This window comes from Vombatus ursinus, unplaced genomic scaffold, assembly GCF_900497805.2.
Source record: "Vombatus ursinus unplaced genomic scaffold, bare-nosed wombat genome assembly UNPS02014778.1, whole genome shotgun sequence".
Lineage (NCBI taxonomy): Eukaryota > Metazoa > Chordata > Mammalia > Diprotodontia > Vombatidae > Vombatus > Vombatus ursinus.
This window is the reverse complement of record NW_020954556.1, coordinates 24922943-24940706: the sequence shown is the minus strand read 5'-3', so window position 1 is coordinate 24940706 and position 17764 is coordinate 24922943. Positions and strand designations below refer to the sequence as shown.

The following is a 17764-nucleotide window of genomic DNA, read 5'->3' as shown; positions in this document are numbered from 1 at the left end:
GCCCCAACTCCTTCCTCTGCCTTGGCTCCCACCCCTACACCTACATCTGTCACTCCAACACCTGTTTCAGCAGCTTGCAAACCTATACCAACTAGAGCTCCTAAGGAAGAAAAACCAGCAGAGAAGCCAGTAGAAGCTCGTACTGGTATTAGCCCAACATCACCTGACAGACTTTAGGGGCACACAGAATCTCAGTTTAATGAACACCATTATGATGTCCACTTCTATGTAATGAGGATATTTCCACATCCTGGCCAACGTCCATACTAACATTGCCTTGCTAATGTGGATACAATAATAACTCACTTATTTAGAGGTCACCTATGCAGCAACCTCAACTATCCAGAACACCACCAAGAACCTGGCAATAAGCCAAAAAAAAAAAAAAAAGAAAGAAAGAAAAAGAAAAAGAAAATAAAAAGGTCTTTGAGCAGCCAAAATAGGTGTCATAAGGACCATAAGGCTCATGCCTTTTACTCACTGGAAAATTCCTCATACTCTCACTTAAAACCCATTTGCTTATTTGGGACATAGTTTTAATCACCCTGGTTATAAAGGGGCTCCTTTTGGTAGGAACATTGATAGCAGCAAGTGACAACAAAGGATAACATAGATAATATAAAAAGCAAGCAAAATAACTGAAAAAAAAGAGCACTGCCATTTAATTAAAGATAAATAATCCTGTAAACCTCAATGATTTTATTCTGATATATTTTGATATGCTGATATTCTTCCTCTAGTCCCAGTACTAATAATTGATTGTGCATCATTATTGCCCCAAGTCAAAGAAAGGGTTAAGTAAACTCTGTTTAAGAGGTTGGGGAAATATGGGATACAGTTATAGAAAAATTTCTATCTAAAATCATTAAAATTTTTAAATTGATACTTTACATGGTGAGCTTCAATTATCCAGGATATTAACATATGAGAAACTTCATTTCTCTGAGATTAAATAATGAAGTGCACAGCCTAATTTTTAAAAAAAAATTTTAAGTCCTATACTGCATTTGTTCATTTAATAACCTTTTGATGAGGTATTTCAGCATTTGTTATTGAATAGCTATTAAATTGAATACCAATAAAATTTATTTCCTTGAAAAACAAAAGACATTTCCCAATTACATTTTAATCTGATTCTGTCCACCAAGTTTTCCCGCATCCCATTTGACGCCTCTGGTGTAGAACACAGTTCTAGTCCTGCAGAAGATAGAAAATTTTGAGAAAACACAGTCCATAACCTCAAAAAAACTTCCAGATGGGATCTGCCTAAGTTATCAAGGGCTGTCATAAAATTCTCAAAAACAAAATTAAATTGGAAAAAATTGATAGTTTGAGAGTGAGCTCCCTATTTACTCCTCTTTCTTCACTCCTACATCACATCTCCTACTTTACTCCTTTATCAGATGAAGAGGTGGCCCTTTTCCTCGATACAGCAAACCATTTTTTTCTACTGGCTGATTTCTTATGGCCCATATCTCTGTATGCTTAAAAAAAGATTAATTCGATCCTACAATTTCCATTAACTATCATTCTATATGTTCTCTTCTTGTGTAAATTCCTTGAGAAAGCCTTCTAAAATGGCTTCCATTACCTCTCCTCTCACTCTTCTAAAATCACTGCGTGTAGCTTCCAACTTTATCATTCAACTGAAACTGCTCTCTCCCCTTACCTAAGATCATATAATTGCCAAATTTAATGGCCTTTTCTCAATTCTTAGCCTTCTTGACCTCTCTGCCTTTGATACAGTCAATCACCCTCTTCCCTTGAATACTTTCTTCCCTCTATGGTTTGTGACATTGTTCTCTCTTGATTAGCCTCTTATCTTTCTGATAGATCTTTCTTGGTTTCTTTGCTGGATCTTCAGGCAGGTCATACCCATTAACCACGGGTGTCCCCCAAGGTTCTGTTCTGGGTCCTCTTCTCCTTGGTTGATCTCATCAGCTCCCATGTGCACATTACCACTATACAGATTATTCCAAGATCTATATTAACCAGCCCTTATCTCTTTCTTGAGCTAAAGTCTCAGATCAACAACTGTCTTCCAGACATTTCCAACTGGATGTCCTGTAACCATCTCAAACTTAACAGGCCAAAATAAGAATTCATTAACAAATCCTCAAACCCTCCACTCTTTTGAACTTCTTTATAATTGTTGAGGGCACTAGTCTCTCGATACTCAAGTGTTCTAGTCACTCAGACTCAAAACCTTGGGGTCATCCTTGACTGCTCAATCTCACCCCACATATCCAATCTGTTGCCAAGTCTTGACATGTTTACCTTCGTAACATCTACCATATACATCCTATCCTCTCCATTCATACAGCTACCAATCTAGTTCTGGCCCTCATCATTTCATGCCTGACCTATTACAATAGTCTTCTGGTTGGTTTCCCTACCTTCAAGTCTTTCCCCACTCCAATCCATCTACGAGTGAGTTGCTAAAGCTATTCTCCTAAAAGGCAGGTATGATCATGTCATCCCTCACCCCAGTTTAATATACTTCAGATTACCTCCAGGATCAAATGTTTGTTTGGCATTTAAAGTCCCTTACAGCTTAGGTATCTGTAGTCTTCTTACCCTTCATTCCTAAATTATCAAAGGCTCTATAATATAACACTCTGTAACATAGTGACACTGATGACCTTGCAGTGTCCATGCCTTTTCATTGCTATCTCTCATGCCTGGAATGCTCTCCCTCCTCATTTCCAACTGTTGGCTTCCCCCAAGACTTTACTTAAAATCCTAGCTTTCGAAGGAATCCTTTCCTGGTCCTTCCTATTACTAGCGCATTCTCTCTTAAATTACTTTCCAAGGACTGTATATTTATGTATATGTGTATGTATAGATATATGTATGTATGTATTATATGTATGTATCTTTTACATTGGATTTTTTGTTTTTGCATTTTTATCTTCACTATTAAAATGTATATATACTCCTTCAGGGCAGGGATTTTTGAGCTTAGCATGGTACCTGGAACATAGCTGTCTAATAAATGAATGGGCAGCTATGTGGTACAATGGATAAGAGTGCCAGGCCTGGAGTCAGAAAAATTCATCTTCTTGATTGTTTAAATCTGGCCTAAGACATTTACTAGCTGTGTGACCTTGGGGCAAGTCACTTAACCCTGCTTGCCTCAGTTTTCCTCACATGTAAAATATGTAAAATAAGGTGGAGAAGGAAATGGCAAACTATTTCAGTATGTTTGCCAAGAAAATCCCAAATGGAGTTAGGAAGACTAAAAAACAACAAAAACGAAGGTGACTACATGCTCTTTTAGGGGTGGGTACCTATGGGAAAAATCATTGCCTCATTGCCTCACCTCAGTTCTATTTTACTACTTCTGATAATTTAGCTCTAGGCATTCATTATTGATACCATGGGCTTAGAGAACACTTGCTCATACTGAGAGAAGCCCTTTGGATCCTCACCTTTCTTCTCTTCCTCCAAGGAAAGTCCTGACTAGTGAAGGTAAACTTGCAAAACATCCCCAGGAAAAAGTAGGTTGCAGGAAATGGGGAAAATGGGAAACTGGATAGTTTCCTTATGCTCCTGAGTCAGATTGCTTCTCCCAGTACAGCATCATTTTTGTGGTGGTTGTTGTTTGAAACAAATCCTCAGCTTTATTCATACCATCATCAAATAAACTTACAGGTCAAAATTCTCTTTATGGAATTGAACAACTATTTTTATCCATCCTTTTTACCTTCTTCACTTAATGCAAATAACTGAGCTACCAGTAGTTTCTTGATAGTGGATAAAGAAATACCTTTATCTTCACAATTTCTTTACAAGTAAATTCAGGTCCTGTTAGAAATTAGTATTAGAGGATTCACATGAATATACATAACATATAGATTTATAATGGGGAGTATTCTCTTATGAATATCTATTATAAGATCTTGATTTTACAACAGGCTGCAAGAGATTTTTAGTTATACTGAAATTCTACGAAGCAACATAAATCCAAAATGTGTACTTTCTAATTCTAATCTTGAATTGTACAACAATTCAGTGTGCCAAAGAAATATGAATTTGGAAATTATCTATTAGGTTTGAAATATATCCTCAAACCTCCAGCTTTAGGTCCCTAATTGCTTAGGATCCCTTTAGCACACATTCTGTTCTACAACATGCCATTTTATTAGTATGATTTAAAAGGAAAGAAAAGACAGGTTCAGGTGTAAGATCCACAGACATTTCCTCCCCACCATTGTATGTCAGCCACAAAAATTCAACTTCCTTTTTATTAACATTTCAATGTACCATCTGAAAGTAAAACAAAAATAAAAACTAAAATAGAAACTACCAGCTGATAAGGCCAAACAACCAGAAAAACCAATACCAGCTGGGACAAAATCCAAGCAAAGGATGTCTCCAGACGAACAGGTCAGAACTGTATAGTGTGATATATAAATAGGAGGAAAATCCCCATAATCCAAGTAAGATAAGCCTCCCTTCCCAACATTAGACCCCCACTGTCTAAACATAATAACATATGGGGGAAAAAGGAATGAGCAGGCTTCTTTGGGTGGAGCAACATTCATTCATTCATTCACCATGTTAAGAAAGAACTCTGTACTCCTTCCTAACCTCCCTTCCGAATATCTGCTGTGGCTTTTACAGAAAACCCCAATGCAAGTCCTGGTTTGGGGGGGGGGGGGCCCAGATTAACATTCTTTCACCTGCCGCATGATGAGATCTCCCTCCCCCTTCAAACCATCCTGTCGCACAAAACTGAGTCACTTCCCTCCGCTTGGCTTTTCAGTCAATTCTTGGAGGACAGAACCCTCCCCACCCCCCCCAAAGAAACTGAGCCCCAAGCAATATCTATCACCTTAGTTCCCTAGTACTCCCCCCCCCCAGTCTTTTAATTCGGGTTCCGAATTGCTGCAGCTCTAAGATAGGGAGGGGAAAAAAAGGTGTAGGGAAAGAGGAGGTACCGAGGTTAATGGCAGCTCTGAATGAAAGATGCTGAAGGTTTGCACTGGATTTATGAATGTGTTGGGAGGGGGGGAGGAATCATGTGACAAAGGGATCGTCTTATTCACAAAAAAGGTGAGGTGGGAGGTGGTATGGAGAGTTACTAAGTACCTAACAGCCACAGCCAGGCAACTGGCTCTGGCCGGAGACCTAGGGACCGAGTAGCCCAGCACCCGAACAGAGACCGAGAGACCCGGCCCCACCCCAGTCACACCGTCGCTGGCAAATGCCTTAAGGGTAGGAGGAAGGGAGGGGGGCGAAGTCAAAATCAGTCACCTTAACACCGAGACAGATCGTCTGGAAATTGCACACTCCCACAGGACTTGGAATAATAATACTAGCAACGATAATAAAGTGTTAGGGGAGGGGAAGGGGGGGAAACAAATGATCTAAGCCTTCCCCCAGACTGCAGGCACCCAGACACGGTGCAACAGTATCGTTCCCACCAAAGAACTCCGTCTGCGCCCCTACGGGTATGTATCATTCCTCACATTCTCCGTTCTACCAGTGAGAGTGTGTGTCCCGCAGCGCCCCCCGTCCCTCCAGTCCCCGTCCCCCCCCAACACACACTAGGCTCCGGTTGCATGTATATGTGAATATGTGAACACACAACCAAGATAGGCAGAGGGGGCTCTTCCTCAGTCTGGGGCACAGTTTCCCTCCTCAAAGGAACCTCTCCATCCATTTCTCAGAAATTGCTGGGGGTGTGTGGGGGGGTGAGCAGGAGAAGAAGAGACAAGCACTGACCCACAGACAAACCGACACCCAGACACACACGTCCCCTTGGGGATGCAATAAAATGCCGGCCAGCCAGGGCAGGGAGACCGTGTGTACAACAAATGCCACCCGCTGCTACCGCGGTGGAGCCCTCTTCCTCCCCTCTCTCTAGTGTGTTTTTTATGAATGAAAATGTGGTATGCAAATGAGAGCGATTCAAGAAAAAGAAATGGCGGATATTGGGCATCACCGGACTCCCGAAGAGCCACCAGAGGGGGGCTATGAAGGCTTAAAAATAATGAAGTAACAACAACAAACGAGGGAAGCGGTTGGAGAAAGAGGGTGTGTGTGGGGTGGGGTGGGGAAGGAAAGGTAAAGGTGGTGTGAAGGCTTCCGTCTGCAGCGAAAGGTACAGGGACCTTTGTGAGTCAGATTTAATAAGGAGAAAAAAAGGGGAGGGAAGTGTTCCCCCACCATTGCCCCGACCTTGGTGGGGGGGGCAAGCAAAGAAAACGCTCGACCCTTCTCTGCAAATCCTCTCCTAACCCCTTCTCCTCCTCGTTCTCTCTCTCTCTCCCCCCCCCCCCCCCCCCCCCCCCCCCACTTCGGTATTAGGCGGACAGTCTCCCACCTCCTTACCACCACCACCACCCTTTTCTCCGTCCCCGGGCCGAGCAGTGGGAGGGGGCTCCTTCGTCTCCCCCACTCCTTCCACTCTGCTTCAGCAAATCACCCCTGCTCCAAGCTCTCGGGATAACCCCCCCAATTCTATCTTATCTATGCTATCACGACCCCCCCCCCATCAATAGGGGAAAAAAAATCTCACACCAGAAATTCTCTAAGCTGGAGTCAATTCATCAACATCATAAACTTAACCCCATGAAGTTCCCCCCAACAGTGTTTCTCCCCCTCCATTTCCCCACATTAGTTTCTCATGGAACCCCCTCTTTTACCCTCCTCCGCCCCCGAAATGCAAAAACTTACTCGTCTGGGTGTGTTTCTTCGGTCATTTTCTTGTTCACCTAGATGAATGCCCCGCAGCGGGTAGCTCTGTTCCCTTCATCTTCCCATCCACCCACCCCCCCCTTCCTCACATTTCGAGAGATCGCCTGATTTGGGAGGGGGGAAATGAGGGGAGGGAGGAGACAGGAGAAGAGGGGCTGGGGATTACGGGGGCACAGTCGGGAGGGTGTGAATTCAAGTAGCCAGCAGAAAAGTGCTAAGGTTTTAGGGGGGCAAGGAAAGAGTAGAGAGGAAAAGCAGAAGGGGGAAAGCACAGAGAAAAAGGGAGCTGAAATGGGGGGGTTTAGTGTGGGAGACACTGGCGTCTGGTGCCAAAAAGGGGGAGAATGAAGCAAGAAGCTAGAAGGATTCGAAGGGAGCACGGAAGGTGCAGTTTCCAAGAGTGAGGGGATTGGGAAGAGATTTGGGTTGGGAGGGAGGGGGACAACAGGAGGGGGAGGGGACGAAGACAAGAAAAACAAGCAGCCAAGCGAAGAGGAGTGGAAGAGAACTGCTGTGGGGAGAAGAGGAGGGGAGGTGAAGGGGTCTGCCCCGAGTGAGGAGGGGGCTCGGGGTCCGGGGCGGGGGGTCGCCCCCAGGGTGGGAGAAGCTGAACCAATCACTGTCCCGGGGAGCGGTCCGCCGCGAGGGGAGGCGCGCCTAGGAGGCGGTGCTGGGCGCCCCGTCCGAGCCCCATCTCCCTACTCCTCCTCCGTTTTACTCCATATTGGATTCTCACCACCGCCAACAGGAGGAGGAAGTAGGGCGGAAGCGATGACGTCTTCCCAGCGGCCAGAGGTGGTGGAGTGCAAAAAGCTTCCTACTTGAGACCAAAAAAAAAAGAGAGAGAGAGAGAGAGAAGAAAAAAAGAAAAGAAAAAAAAAAACTTTGCCCAACCCCACTGGGCATGTCCGGCTTACTTCCCCCCTCCCTATCTCTCCCTGCTGGAGGAGCTGCGGAGTGGAGTTGTTTCCACTGGGGCTCTCTTAGTCTGGCCCCAACTCTCACATGCTCCGGGTTTTAGCTGCCCCAGGGGTTGGGGAGGAGGAGGAGGCGGGAGCAGAGGCACTGGGATTCATACACATCTGGCTCTCTTTCCAGGAGCCTGCTCCCCCAGCCAGCCTCTCCTCCCAAACCCCGGGATTAAACTAGGGGCTGGGGCTGGGACGTCTAGGGCAGCGCAGAGATAGGAGAGGGGCGAATTAGGGTAAGGCGGGAGAAGCGCAAAGGGGTACGGGGATCCGGCAAAGTGGAGCCAACTTTACCTCGCCCCTCCTGCATAGCATGCGGGCTCTCAGGATGTCCTTGCATTGCGCCCTCTAGGATTAAGGGGGAGGGGAAAAGTGACTAGTTTTGGAGGGCTCCGCAACCGCATAGCACCAACAGGTTTTTTTGTTTGTTTCAAATTCGCCTCCACTTGGACCTAAACGATGCTCTTGTTTGGCGGAAGGGGCGCACGTTTGGTTAAAGTTCTCACACAGGCAGGCAAGTTGATCTAAAAGGTTTGCATTTCTGCAGAAATTATAGGAATTGTGCGGTTTAAAGGAAGTTCCACATAACAAGTTATTGTCGTGTGTCTCTTGGAGGAGGAAAAGAGAGTCCTCTTGTCGCCAGACTGTGGAAAGGGCGCTTGGGAGAGGGAGAAAGGAAAGAGGAGGGGTGGCCCCAGACCTCTCTCCTTCAGCTCTCCGTCACTAGTTAGCCGCTGTTAAGATGCAGAATGTTGTCATACACCCAGGGTATCAGTAGAATGTGTTATAAAGGAACTAGTATTGGTCTAGGAGTTCCAAGACCTAGGTTTTAGTCCAGTTCTGCTGTGAGCTAGCCGTACGACCTTGGACAAATCACACTAGTAATGTTTCTACCTCTGGAAAAAATGAGGCTGAACTAATCATCTCTAAGGATACTAGGTATAAGGGATAGAGTCCTGGATCTGGAGGCAGGAAGGTGGAGTACAATGAGAAGAGAACTGGATCTAAAGTCCAGGTGGTGGACTGGGTTCAAATCCCTTTTCTCTCTTTGCTGTGTGACTCACAGAAATCTCTGGGCCTTCGTTTCCACAACTCCAAAATAAACAGATTGAACTAGGTTAGCCTTCAAGACTCCTTCCAGCTCTAAATTTATTCTTCTATAACTCGGGTTCAAATCCTGCTCCCAGCTCTTCTTTCTAGCTGTATGACCAATGAGTAAGTCATTTAACTTCCTGAACCTCAGTTTCTTTACCAGTAAAATGAGGCGGGTAGTATATAACCTCTAAGGTTCCTTGTAACTCCAAATCTATGATCCTACTTCCAGATAAAAATTTCTATGAAATATCTTCAAGAGAGAAGCCTGTATTTCTTTCTTGTGGAAGCAGCCTTGAACATCATCTATTTTCCAGACTATGTCAGGCTTTCCTTCCTTTCTTTCCCCCTCCTTTCCCTCCCTCCCTCCCTTCCTTCTTTCTTTCCTTCCTTCTCTTCTGCTCCATTCCTCTTTGGATTTTTTTTTTTTTTTATGCCAGATGGGCACCAGCTAAGTATCTTCACATTTAGGACGGTATCATCATAAACAGATAGATAGATAGGTCCCCACAAAGTAAGCCCTTTGAGGGTAGGGTGTGTTTGTTATTCATCTTTGCATCTTGTATAGAATCTTATAGTGTGTTGCTATGTGGATATAGAATATGCTAGTTCAAAACAAGTCAAACAAATACAGTCCTACCCTTAGGAGTTTGTAACCTAAGAGAGAAAATACCAATTCTTTCTGAATATGAAGAAGACAACCGGATCAATTAAATAATAAATGATAAAAAAAATAAGATGGCAATACTAGGAGGATGGAAATTGGAAGCATCCACTGTGTGCCGGGCATTGTGCTAAGTGCTTTTTACAAACATCTCATTTGCTTCTCACAATAACCCTAGAAGGTAAGTACTATTATTATCACCATTTTACAGTTGAGGAAATTCAGGCAAACAGAAGTTAAATGACTTGCCCAGAGTAACACAACAGGTATCTAGGGCCAGATTTGAACTCAGGTCTTCCTGACTGTAGGCCCATTGTTTATCCACTGAGCAACCAGTTGCTTCAAGACTAGATATTTCTACTGTAGATTATACAGATAAAAATAGGGGCATTTGTAGGATAGTTTATGAGAGGTTGAGTGGTTAGACTTTCAGGTTAAATCAGGGAGCATTTGGTGGTTTAACATCTATACCATGTCTATCATACCTACCTCTGTCATCTATTAGATAGATTTGAGAATCATCTATTATTGGATGCAAAGCCTTGGAGGAAATATGAAATAACAGAAAGGTTTAAGGACTAGGTATGGGAATGCCTGAGTTCTAAGTCTAACTGCTGTGAACTTGACTAAGTCCTCTTTCAATAAGTTTTTGCATAAATAATAATAGTATTTTGCATAGCAATGTGCTAGAAGCTAGGATAGATCCAAGTGGGCTCCTGCCCTGAATGGGGCCTACAGTTTAGTTGGGGCATAAGATAATAATAATAACTAGCATTTGTATAGTAGTGCTTTAAGGTTTGCAGAGTGCTTTACAGATATTTTATGCTGAGGGGTAAGTGCTGTTATTTTGCCCATTTTACAGATGAGGAAACTGAGGCACAGAGAAGTTAAGGAACTTGCTCAGGGTCACATACCTATAGTATCTGAGGATAGCTTTGAACCCAGGACTGCCTGGCCCCCAGTCCAGTGTAACTACTAAGCCACCTAAATACAGATGACTATCTGCTGGCACAGTGCCCAATACATAACAGGACCTTAATAAGTGCCTGTTTATCGATTGATTGGAATGCACGATACTGCCAAGGGGCACTACAAAGTTGCCGGGAAAAGTGCTTTGAGAGGTCAATGAAGAAGGTGGTTATTCCTAGCTTTTGTTTCTTAATCTATAGAATGGGAATAAAATATGCCATATCGACCTCACAGGGTTATTTTGAGAATCAAATGAGACATGGGAAAGTGCTTTAATGTAAGATATTATAATTATCTCTTAACTGCTAAAAAACCCTTCTGGGTTCCTGCCCTTAACTATAATTGGCTACCTCTTACAGTAAGAAAAAAAAAAGATGTTATCATGCCTTGGGCATTAAACATATACATATACAGGAAGAATATATAATGGAGGGGAAAGAGGGGAGGAAGGCTCATTCTCTTTTACCAACTTGAGAACTACTTAGTAGATACATTCCGGCTAAGTGATTTATGCAGGATCACACTAGGAGTTATTAGTGAAAGAGTGGAACCCAGGTCTTTCCATCTCCAAATAACAATATGTAATATAAAATACAACCTATAATATACATTACCTACCTAGGGGCATGTAAGTTGGCCGTATCTAGTTTCTAGAAGATTAGTTTGTGGAAGGCAAAGGGGCATTGGACAACTAGGCAGTTGAATAAATGCTTTTTGATGGAAAAGCACTTCCCAGTCTAAAGAAGGTAGTCCTAGATTTTCATACCCACCCACACTATCAATGACTAACTCTTTGGTTTGGAGAAAGTAATCTTAATCTCTCCAAACCTCCAATTTTCCATTGATTAAATAGAAATAACACCTACACCTAACCTCTCCTGTGGGCATATTGTGAGGATAAATGAGATATCTATAACTGTGCTCTTAGATGTCAGAGAACTATGTAAACACAGTAAGATATATATAGATAGATATAGGATTTTGTATCATATATGTGTGTAATCTTCACATGACTGAGGCTTTAATGATAAAGCAAAAGAACAGAATACCCCTTTCCCCTCATTTCAGTTAAAGGCCTGTTTCTCATACCCAAGGCATAATTAGGAATTACTTCACCTGGGCCAAAAGCCACCAACCACCAAAAGAGTGGTTGGGGGAGAAATTCAAAGGAAACAGCAACCCAGAGACTGACCAGGATGCAGTCCCACCAGTCCAGGTGGGTTGGATCATCCTGCAATGCAGGCTTGCAGAGAGCCATTGGGGAGGACCCAAGGACAGTAGTCTGCAAGCATTCCTTTTCCCCTCCCCCGCCCCACGTGAGTGCCCTAGGCTTGTTTGTCCAAGGCTAGCTAAAGCTCGGCCTCGTAACTAGCAAAACAAAAGGTACTAAACCTAAAATACGTGTGGGAGTCTAACCAGAGAACTGCTTAAGTGAGGGGGTTGGATCATATGCTCTTTAAAGTCCTTTTCAGGTCTAAAATGCTAAGACTTAACAAAGGATCCTCTTCGAGTCGGGCTCCGCATCTCAACAATAGCCACAGATGGGAGTGGAGTATATAAAGTGTGGGTTACCTTCTTCTGTGTTTTACATTATTCTTTACTCCCGGCCTCAGCCCTGCATTGAGAAATTCCAGCCAGCCTTCCTATTCAGATTCAATCCTGAATCTCTCTAGTTCCCTCTCCTTCCCCCCGCCCCCTCCCTCAGCCAACACCAAAACCTGGAGTCCGGAATCACTAGTTCCTAAACTCAACTCACTAAGCTAGCTAACGCCGGGCATGCTCAGTAGACCCGCAGGTTTTATTTCACAAGGAAGCTTCTCCCTCTGCCCCCTCCTCATTTCCCCCCAGAACGCTATTCCGAGCTGGGGGTGCTTTTTTTGGTTATTTCTACAACTATGCCTCCCTCCTCGCTCTCCCCTCTGGCCCTCCTCCCTTCCCACCCCCAGCCAGAGGCGTGAGTGGCGTCCCGAGGGATGAGAGTGGCAGGCTCCGTAGTGCGGGACCGGCCGAGAAGTCAGGCAAGTTCGGAATCCTGCCTGAGAATCGAGTTGCAAAGGGTAGGGCTGGGGAGGGGGAGGGGGCGCGGCATCGATTTCCGCTCGCGTAGCCGCTCCCCTCTGTTCCCCACCGCCCGGGGCTGCGGCTGCAGGAGCTGCATGCTCGGGTTGTGTTCCCACCCCCAGGGCTAGAGAGAGACCGGAGGGAGCAGCTTGGAACCTTCCCCGCCGCCACCACCACCTGGGGCAGCTAGACTGCCGCAGCTGCTTGCCCTGTCCTCACCTCACCCTCCACCCCTTCTCCTTTGGTATTTCTCAATGACAGGAGCGCCGAGGACATATCCGATGGGGCGGGCGCGCAATGATTAAAACACAGAGAGCGAGTTTATCAGTTTCCTTCCGGTCTTCTCTAAAGCCAAGCTGGAGGATCCCTTTCACGCACTTTGCTGCTTCTCCTCTGCTTGGGTTTTTTTTTTTCCCCCCCTCCCATTAAAAAAAATTATAACAAGCCGGAGTTTGTCCAGGCTGTTTCCAAATGAGGTTGATTGCAGACCTTTACTGGTGCTCGGCCAGGTAGATCAGACACAATCCTGCTGCTGTCCAAAGATCCGTTGGCCAGAATGGAAACAAAAGCTTGTAGTGAAGGCTATGATGCAAACTGCAACCTGACACAGCACACCGGAATGAGTCCTTCAGAGCCATTTCGACGTGCTGTGCTCACGGTCTGGGTATGAATGGCTCAGGCTGAATTGCATAATGTGCATAAATAGCCGGCTGGTGGATGAAGTGGGGTATTGTACCGTTATCTCGAAATACCTCACGTCTGGGTCCCTTCAAACCCAGGTCATTTTTTCCTTTCAGCCGTATTGCTAGGATTTAAAATTCCAGTAAATGAAATATGTAAAACCTCCAGCAGAGCTCCGGGCAAGTTCATGTAATATGAATGGAGCGATAACCTCCCTCTCCAACAATGCTTAGTGCTTGCCACTTCAGCTAGGAGGGAGACTCAATGTCATTTATGCATTGGAGGGGGGGGGCCAGAATAAGATCAGAGAAATAACTGACAGCTCTATGAGAATTTTTAAAACCACATTTAGGCTTTTTGAGTTTCTGTTTACAAATATACGCATTTGACCACAATTTTAAATTGACTTCTGTAAAGACTGTCTCTGTAACAGTAATTCAGGCCCCCCCCATAAGACCCTTCCTAGCCCCGGCCCGCCTCCGACCGCATCTGGAAGGTGCTTTCTTTCAAATGAGGTTATCCTCACTTTCGGCAGGCATCTCTAGGCCTTCCAAAGGGGGCCATAGCTGGACATTTGTGGGGATCTCAACATGATTCCCCCACTATAAAATTACCCTTTATTTATTTGGAGAAAGAAAAGGCCATAGAGGAAGTCTCAATTCTTCTCAGTCTTCTCTTGGACCTATTTGTTCTGTCCCTTTTTCTTTGTATCCAAAATTGAAGAGACACATTAGACCTTAAAAGTAAAAGCAGCATTCGCTTTAACTTGTCACAGGTGCTAAATTTTTTCTTTACCACAGCAAATAATTATGATAGTAGAATCAAATTGGCAAATATGTATGTGATTATTAAAATGACATTTGTTTCTTTTCCTAATATGCAGCCTGTGGTGACATTACACCCTGATTCCTAAAAATGAATGTAATCCATCCTTCCCACCCCTCCACAGCCAGTGTATACAAATACAAGGGCCACCCTTAAGTCGATTTGTGAAGGGTTAAAGGGTTAAATCACCAACCTTACTGCTTTTCCCTCCAGCTAAATAAGCCACTGGAGGGAATGGAGGGAGGGAGGGAACATTTTAGTGCATTCACCCTGTTCCACAGATTGACTTTGCTGTTAACCGTTTGCTGCTTCACAGAATAGTCATGGAATTGTTTGGTACCTAAAATAAACTACCCCGCCCCCATCCTCCGCCATTTTGGCAGCTTTAATTCAAGTAAAGTTCACATTAATTAAATCATTCCTTTTTTTATGCCACACTGGCTTCTGAGTTCATCTGTTTCCAACCCTCACTCTGCAGTTTGTCAAAGATAAAGATATCTAGATGGCTTTTTTTTTTTAGAAATAAAAAGGCAATATATCCAAGCATAGACAACCTAACCAATGATAGGAGCCAGTGTCCTGACAGATTCACTAATGTCATTGCCAAGAAGGTGAGATGTTTTGCAATTTTAATGTAAAATTAATTTATCTACCAAATGAATATATTTTAGAAATGACATAAAAATATCATCAGGGACATATATGGTTAGAAAAGGAGCTGGATTGGTCAGATAGTGAATGCAAATAATAGTTGATAGACATCTTGACTTCTTCCCTCCACATACCCTACAGGCTACCTGGCTCCATCCCTTTGTACTGACTGTCCTCATCCCTGGAATAATTCACTTCCACCTAATTTCTGTTTCTTTAGAATCCTTCTAGACTCAGCTCAATGCACTTTCTGCATGAGACCTTTTCTGCATGAGACCTTTTCTGATCCCCAAAGTTCTAGTACCCTTCCTTGCCAAATCACTTTAAATCTATTTTAAATCTATATTGTCTGCCCTGATAGAATGTAAACTCCTTGAGGGCAAGGACTATTTCACTTTTTTCTTGGTATCCCCATTGACTAGCACAGTATCCGGCCCATAGTAGGTGATTAATAAATGTTTATTGATTGTAATTTGACTTTTTGGGGGAGAGTGGGAAAAAGAGAGAGATGTAGATGACTTGGAGACATTTGGACTCATAAATAAGGTCAAAGATTTAATTTGGAAAGGAGAAATTTGGCAAAATTTGGGAGAAATTAGGGAAAATTTGAAGAAAAACTTTTAGAATTGAAGAAAAAAATTGGAAAAAATTGAATAAAAAAACAACTCTGAAATTGAAGAAAAGCTCTTGGGGCCTAGATTTAAGATAAACAAAATTGAGGACAATTAAGAAAGATATAAAAGGATTAACAAAGATTAGGAAGAGGAACCTGGTGAGGTAGACTGAAAAGGGAGAAGATAGTTGCCAAGATAAGGCAGGGCTAAGCAAGTAAGAAAAGCTAAGCAGAACAAATAGAGACAAGTAAATTGATAAAGTGAATTGGTGATGGGGGCAAATTAGTTGTAAAGTATTATAAATTGCTAAAAAAAAATCTTATTGGTATATTTTGTCTTTACAATTATCTACATTTCTTCCAAAATGCCTTCCCCTCCTCTCAAATATTTCTTAAAACAAAGAATTTTTAAAGGAAGAAGACAAAAGTAAAATTCAGCAAAACCAGTTAACATATTGAAAAACCTGAAATTATATTGCAATATTTAATACCTATGGACTCCCTTACAAAGGAGAAGGGTGGGCCTAGGAAGTATCTCCTTCAGGTCCAAGTTTATATTTTATAATTGGCCAACATTCAGTTATCATTGTTTCATGGTAGCTTTTCTTTCCATTTACATCATAGTAGTCTTCTTTTATATTATTTTCCTGGCTTTGCTTATTTCATTTTGTATCAGTTTGTATGTCTTTCTGTGCTTCTGTATATTCAATGTATTTATCATTTCTTACAACACATTACTATTCCATTACAACCATGTCCCACAATTTGTCTATCCATTCCTCAAATAATGGGTATGCATTTTGTTTATTGTCACAAAAAGTGCTGCTATCAATATTTTGGTTTATAATGAGCCTTTTTTGTTTCTGTTTTTGTTTCAGTAACCTCTTTGAGGTATAATATCTAGCAGAGGAATCTCTAAGGGAAAGGTATATACATACATATATAAGATTTTATATGCATAATTCCACAATATTTGTATTAATTCATAGCTCCAGCAACGATGCATTAATCTGCCTGTATTTCTTTTTTTTAACTTAAAAAATATTTTATTCATTTTAACTTAAATACAAAATGAGAAAAGAAAAAAAGGAACATTTCCATGTATATAGCAGAACACAGGATTTAGTAAACTTCCAGCAGTGACTATTCTTATCTTTTGTCATCTTTGCCAATTTTCTGGATGTGACAACCTTAGGGATATTTTGATTTATATTTGGGGAAAAAAGATATAAACTATCAAGTTAAATAATGAAAAAAAACCTAGAAATGAAAGAAGAATAGTATTTCCAGACATTAAATTATTATTATAAAGTGGCAATCCCAACAATTTGGTACTGGTTTAAAAAAAATAACAGAAAAGTAGATTAGAAGAGACTATACAAGAAAGAGCCAAAAATAATTAATAAAAGTGCTTGATAAACTCAAAAATACAAATTACCTAGGAAAGAACTCCCTATTTGAAAAGCACTGCTAAGGAAAATTAAAAGTAGCATGGCAGAAGTTAGGCTTAGACCAACATTTTACACCATATTCCACAATAAATTCAAAATGGATGTGTGACCTAATATTAAAGATTATAAGATCTATACCTTTCATAGCTATAAGTAGAGGGATAGATTCTCAACCAAATGTAAGAAGTCTTTGTAAAAGGTAAAATAGAAAAAAAAAAAGGAATGGGGCAGCTAGGTGTTTCAGTGGATAGAGCACAGGCCCTGGAGTCAGGAGGACCTGAGTTCAAATGCGACCTCAGACCAAACACTTGACACTTACTAGCAGTGTGACCCAGGGCAAGTCACTTAACCCCAATTGCCTAAAAAGAAAAAAAAAAAGGTAAAATAGATCTTGATTACATGAAGTTGAAAAGCTTTTGCATAAACACAATGAGCACATCTGGTATAAGAAGGGAAATAGTTGACTGGGGAAAAACATAGTATCAATTATCTCCCATAAGGGTAGATGACTAACAGAATATATAAGCTAAAAGCCATTCCCCAAAAGGTAAATGGTCAATGCAGTTCTCAAAAGAAGAATTGCAAACTGTTAACAAACATTAAAGAATGCTCTAAACCACTAGTAATAGAAAAAAATTAACTTTTACAACTTATATTTGGCTGTGAAACATTTTAACCAGGTACTTGGAGTTAGTTGTAAAAACCCAGAAGTAATTTCAAGAAAGGAGGCTAAAAATCCTTAACCATTATGGAGAGCAGGGGAAATGTTCAGTGATTTTCATTTGGTGTGAAAATGGTTGTATTTCTGCCATGGTCATGTGACTATGATCTATGTTTCTTAAAGAAAAAGGTGATGGGATTAGATGAATGCCTCTCCGGATTCCTACAGGAATCATAATCAAGACTTCAACCGGAATGGGAAGAAAGGAGGATTCTGAGATAGAGGGGAGATTTGATCCTTATTAGGATGGTAGAGAACGGAAAAGGAAGAAGAAAAAGAAAGCCACAGAGGAGATGGGGAAAAGAAAAGAGCAACTCTACGATTAGAGTTTGAAAACCAAACTGATCCTTTTCCTAAAGAAAA

At 42.3% G+C, this 17764-nt stretch overlaps 1 protein-coding gene across 1 annotated transcript in view; it reads right to left on the bottom strand.

Annotated features, from left to right (window-relative positions):
* SPRED2 (sprouty related EVH1 domain containing 2) overlaps positions 1-7264 on the bottom strand; it is a 168681-nt gene extending 161417 nt beyond the window's left edge. The window contains exon 1 of the mRNA XM_027865479.1: positions 6685-7264. Coding sequence (XP_027721280.1) covers positions 6685-6710 — 26 coding nt within the window. The 5' untranslated portion in view covers positions 6711-7264. The remainder of the gene's footprint in view (positions 1-6684) is intronic.
* Between the last annotated feature and the right edge of the window lie 10500 nt (positions 7265-17764).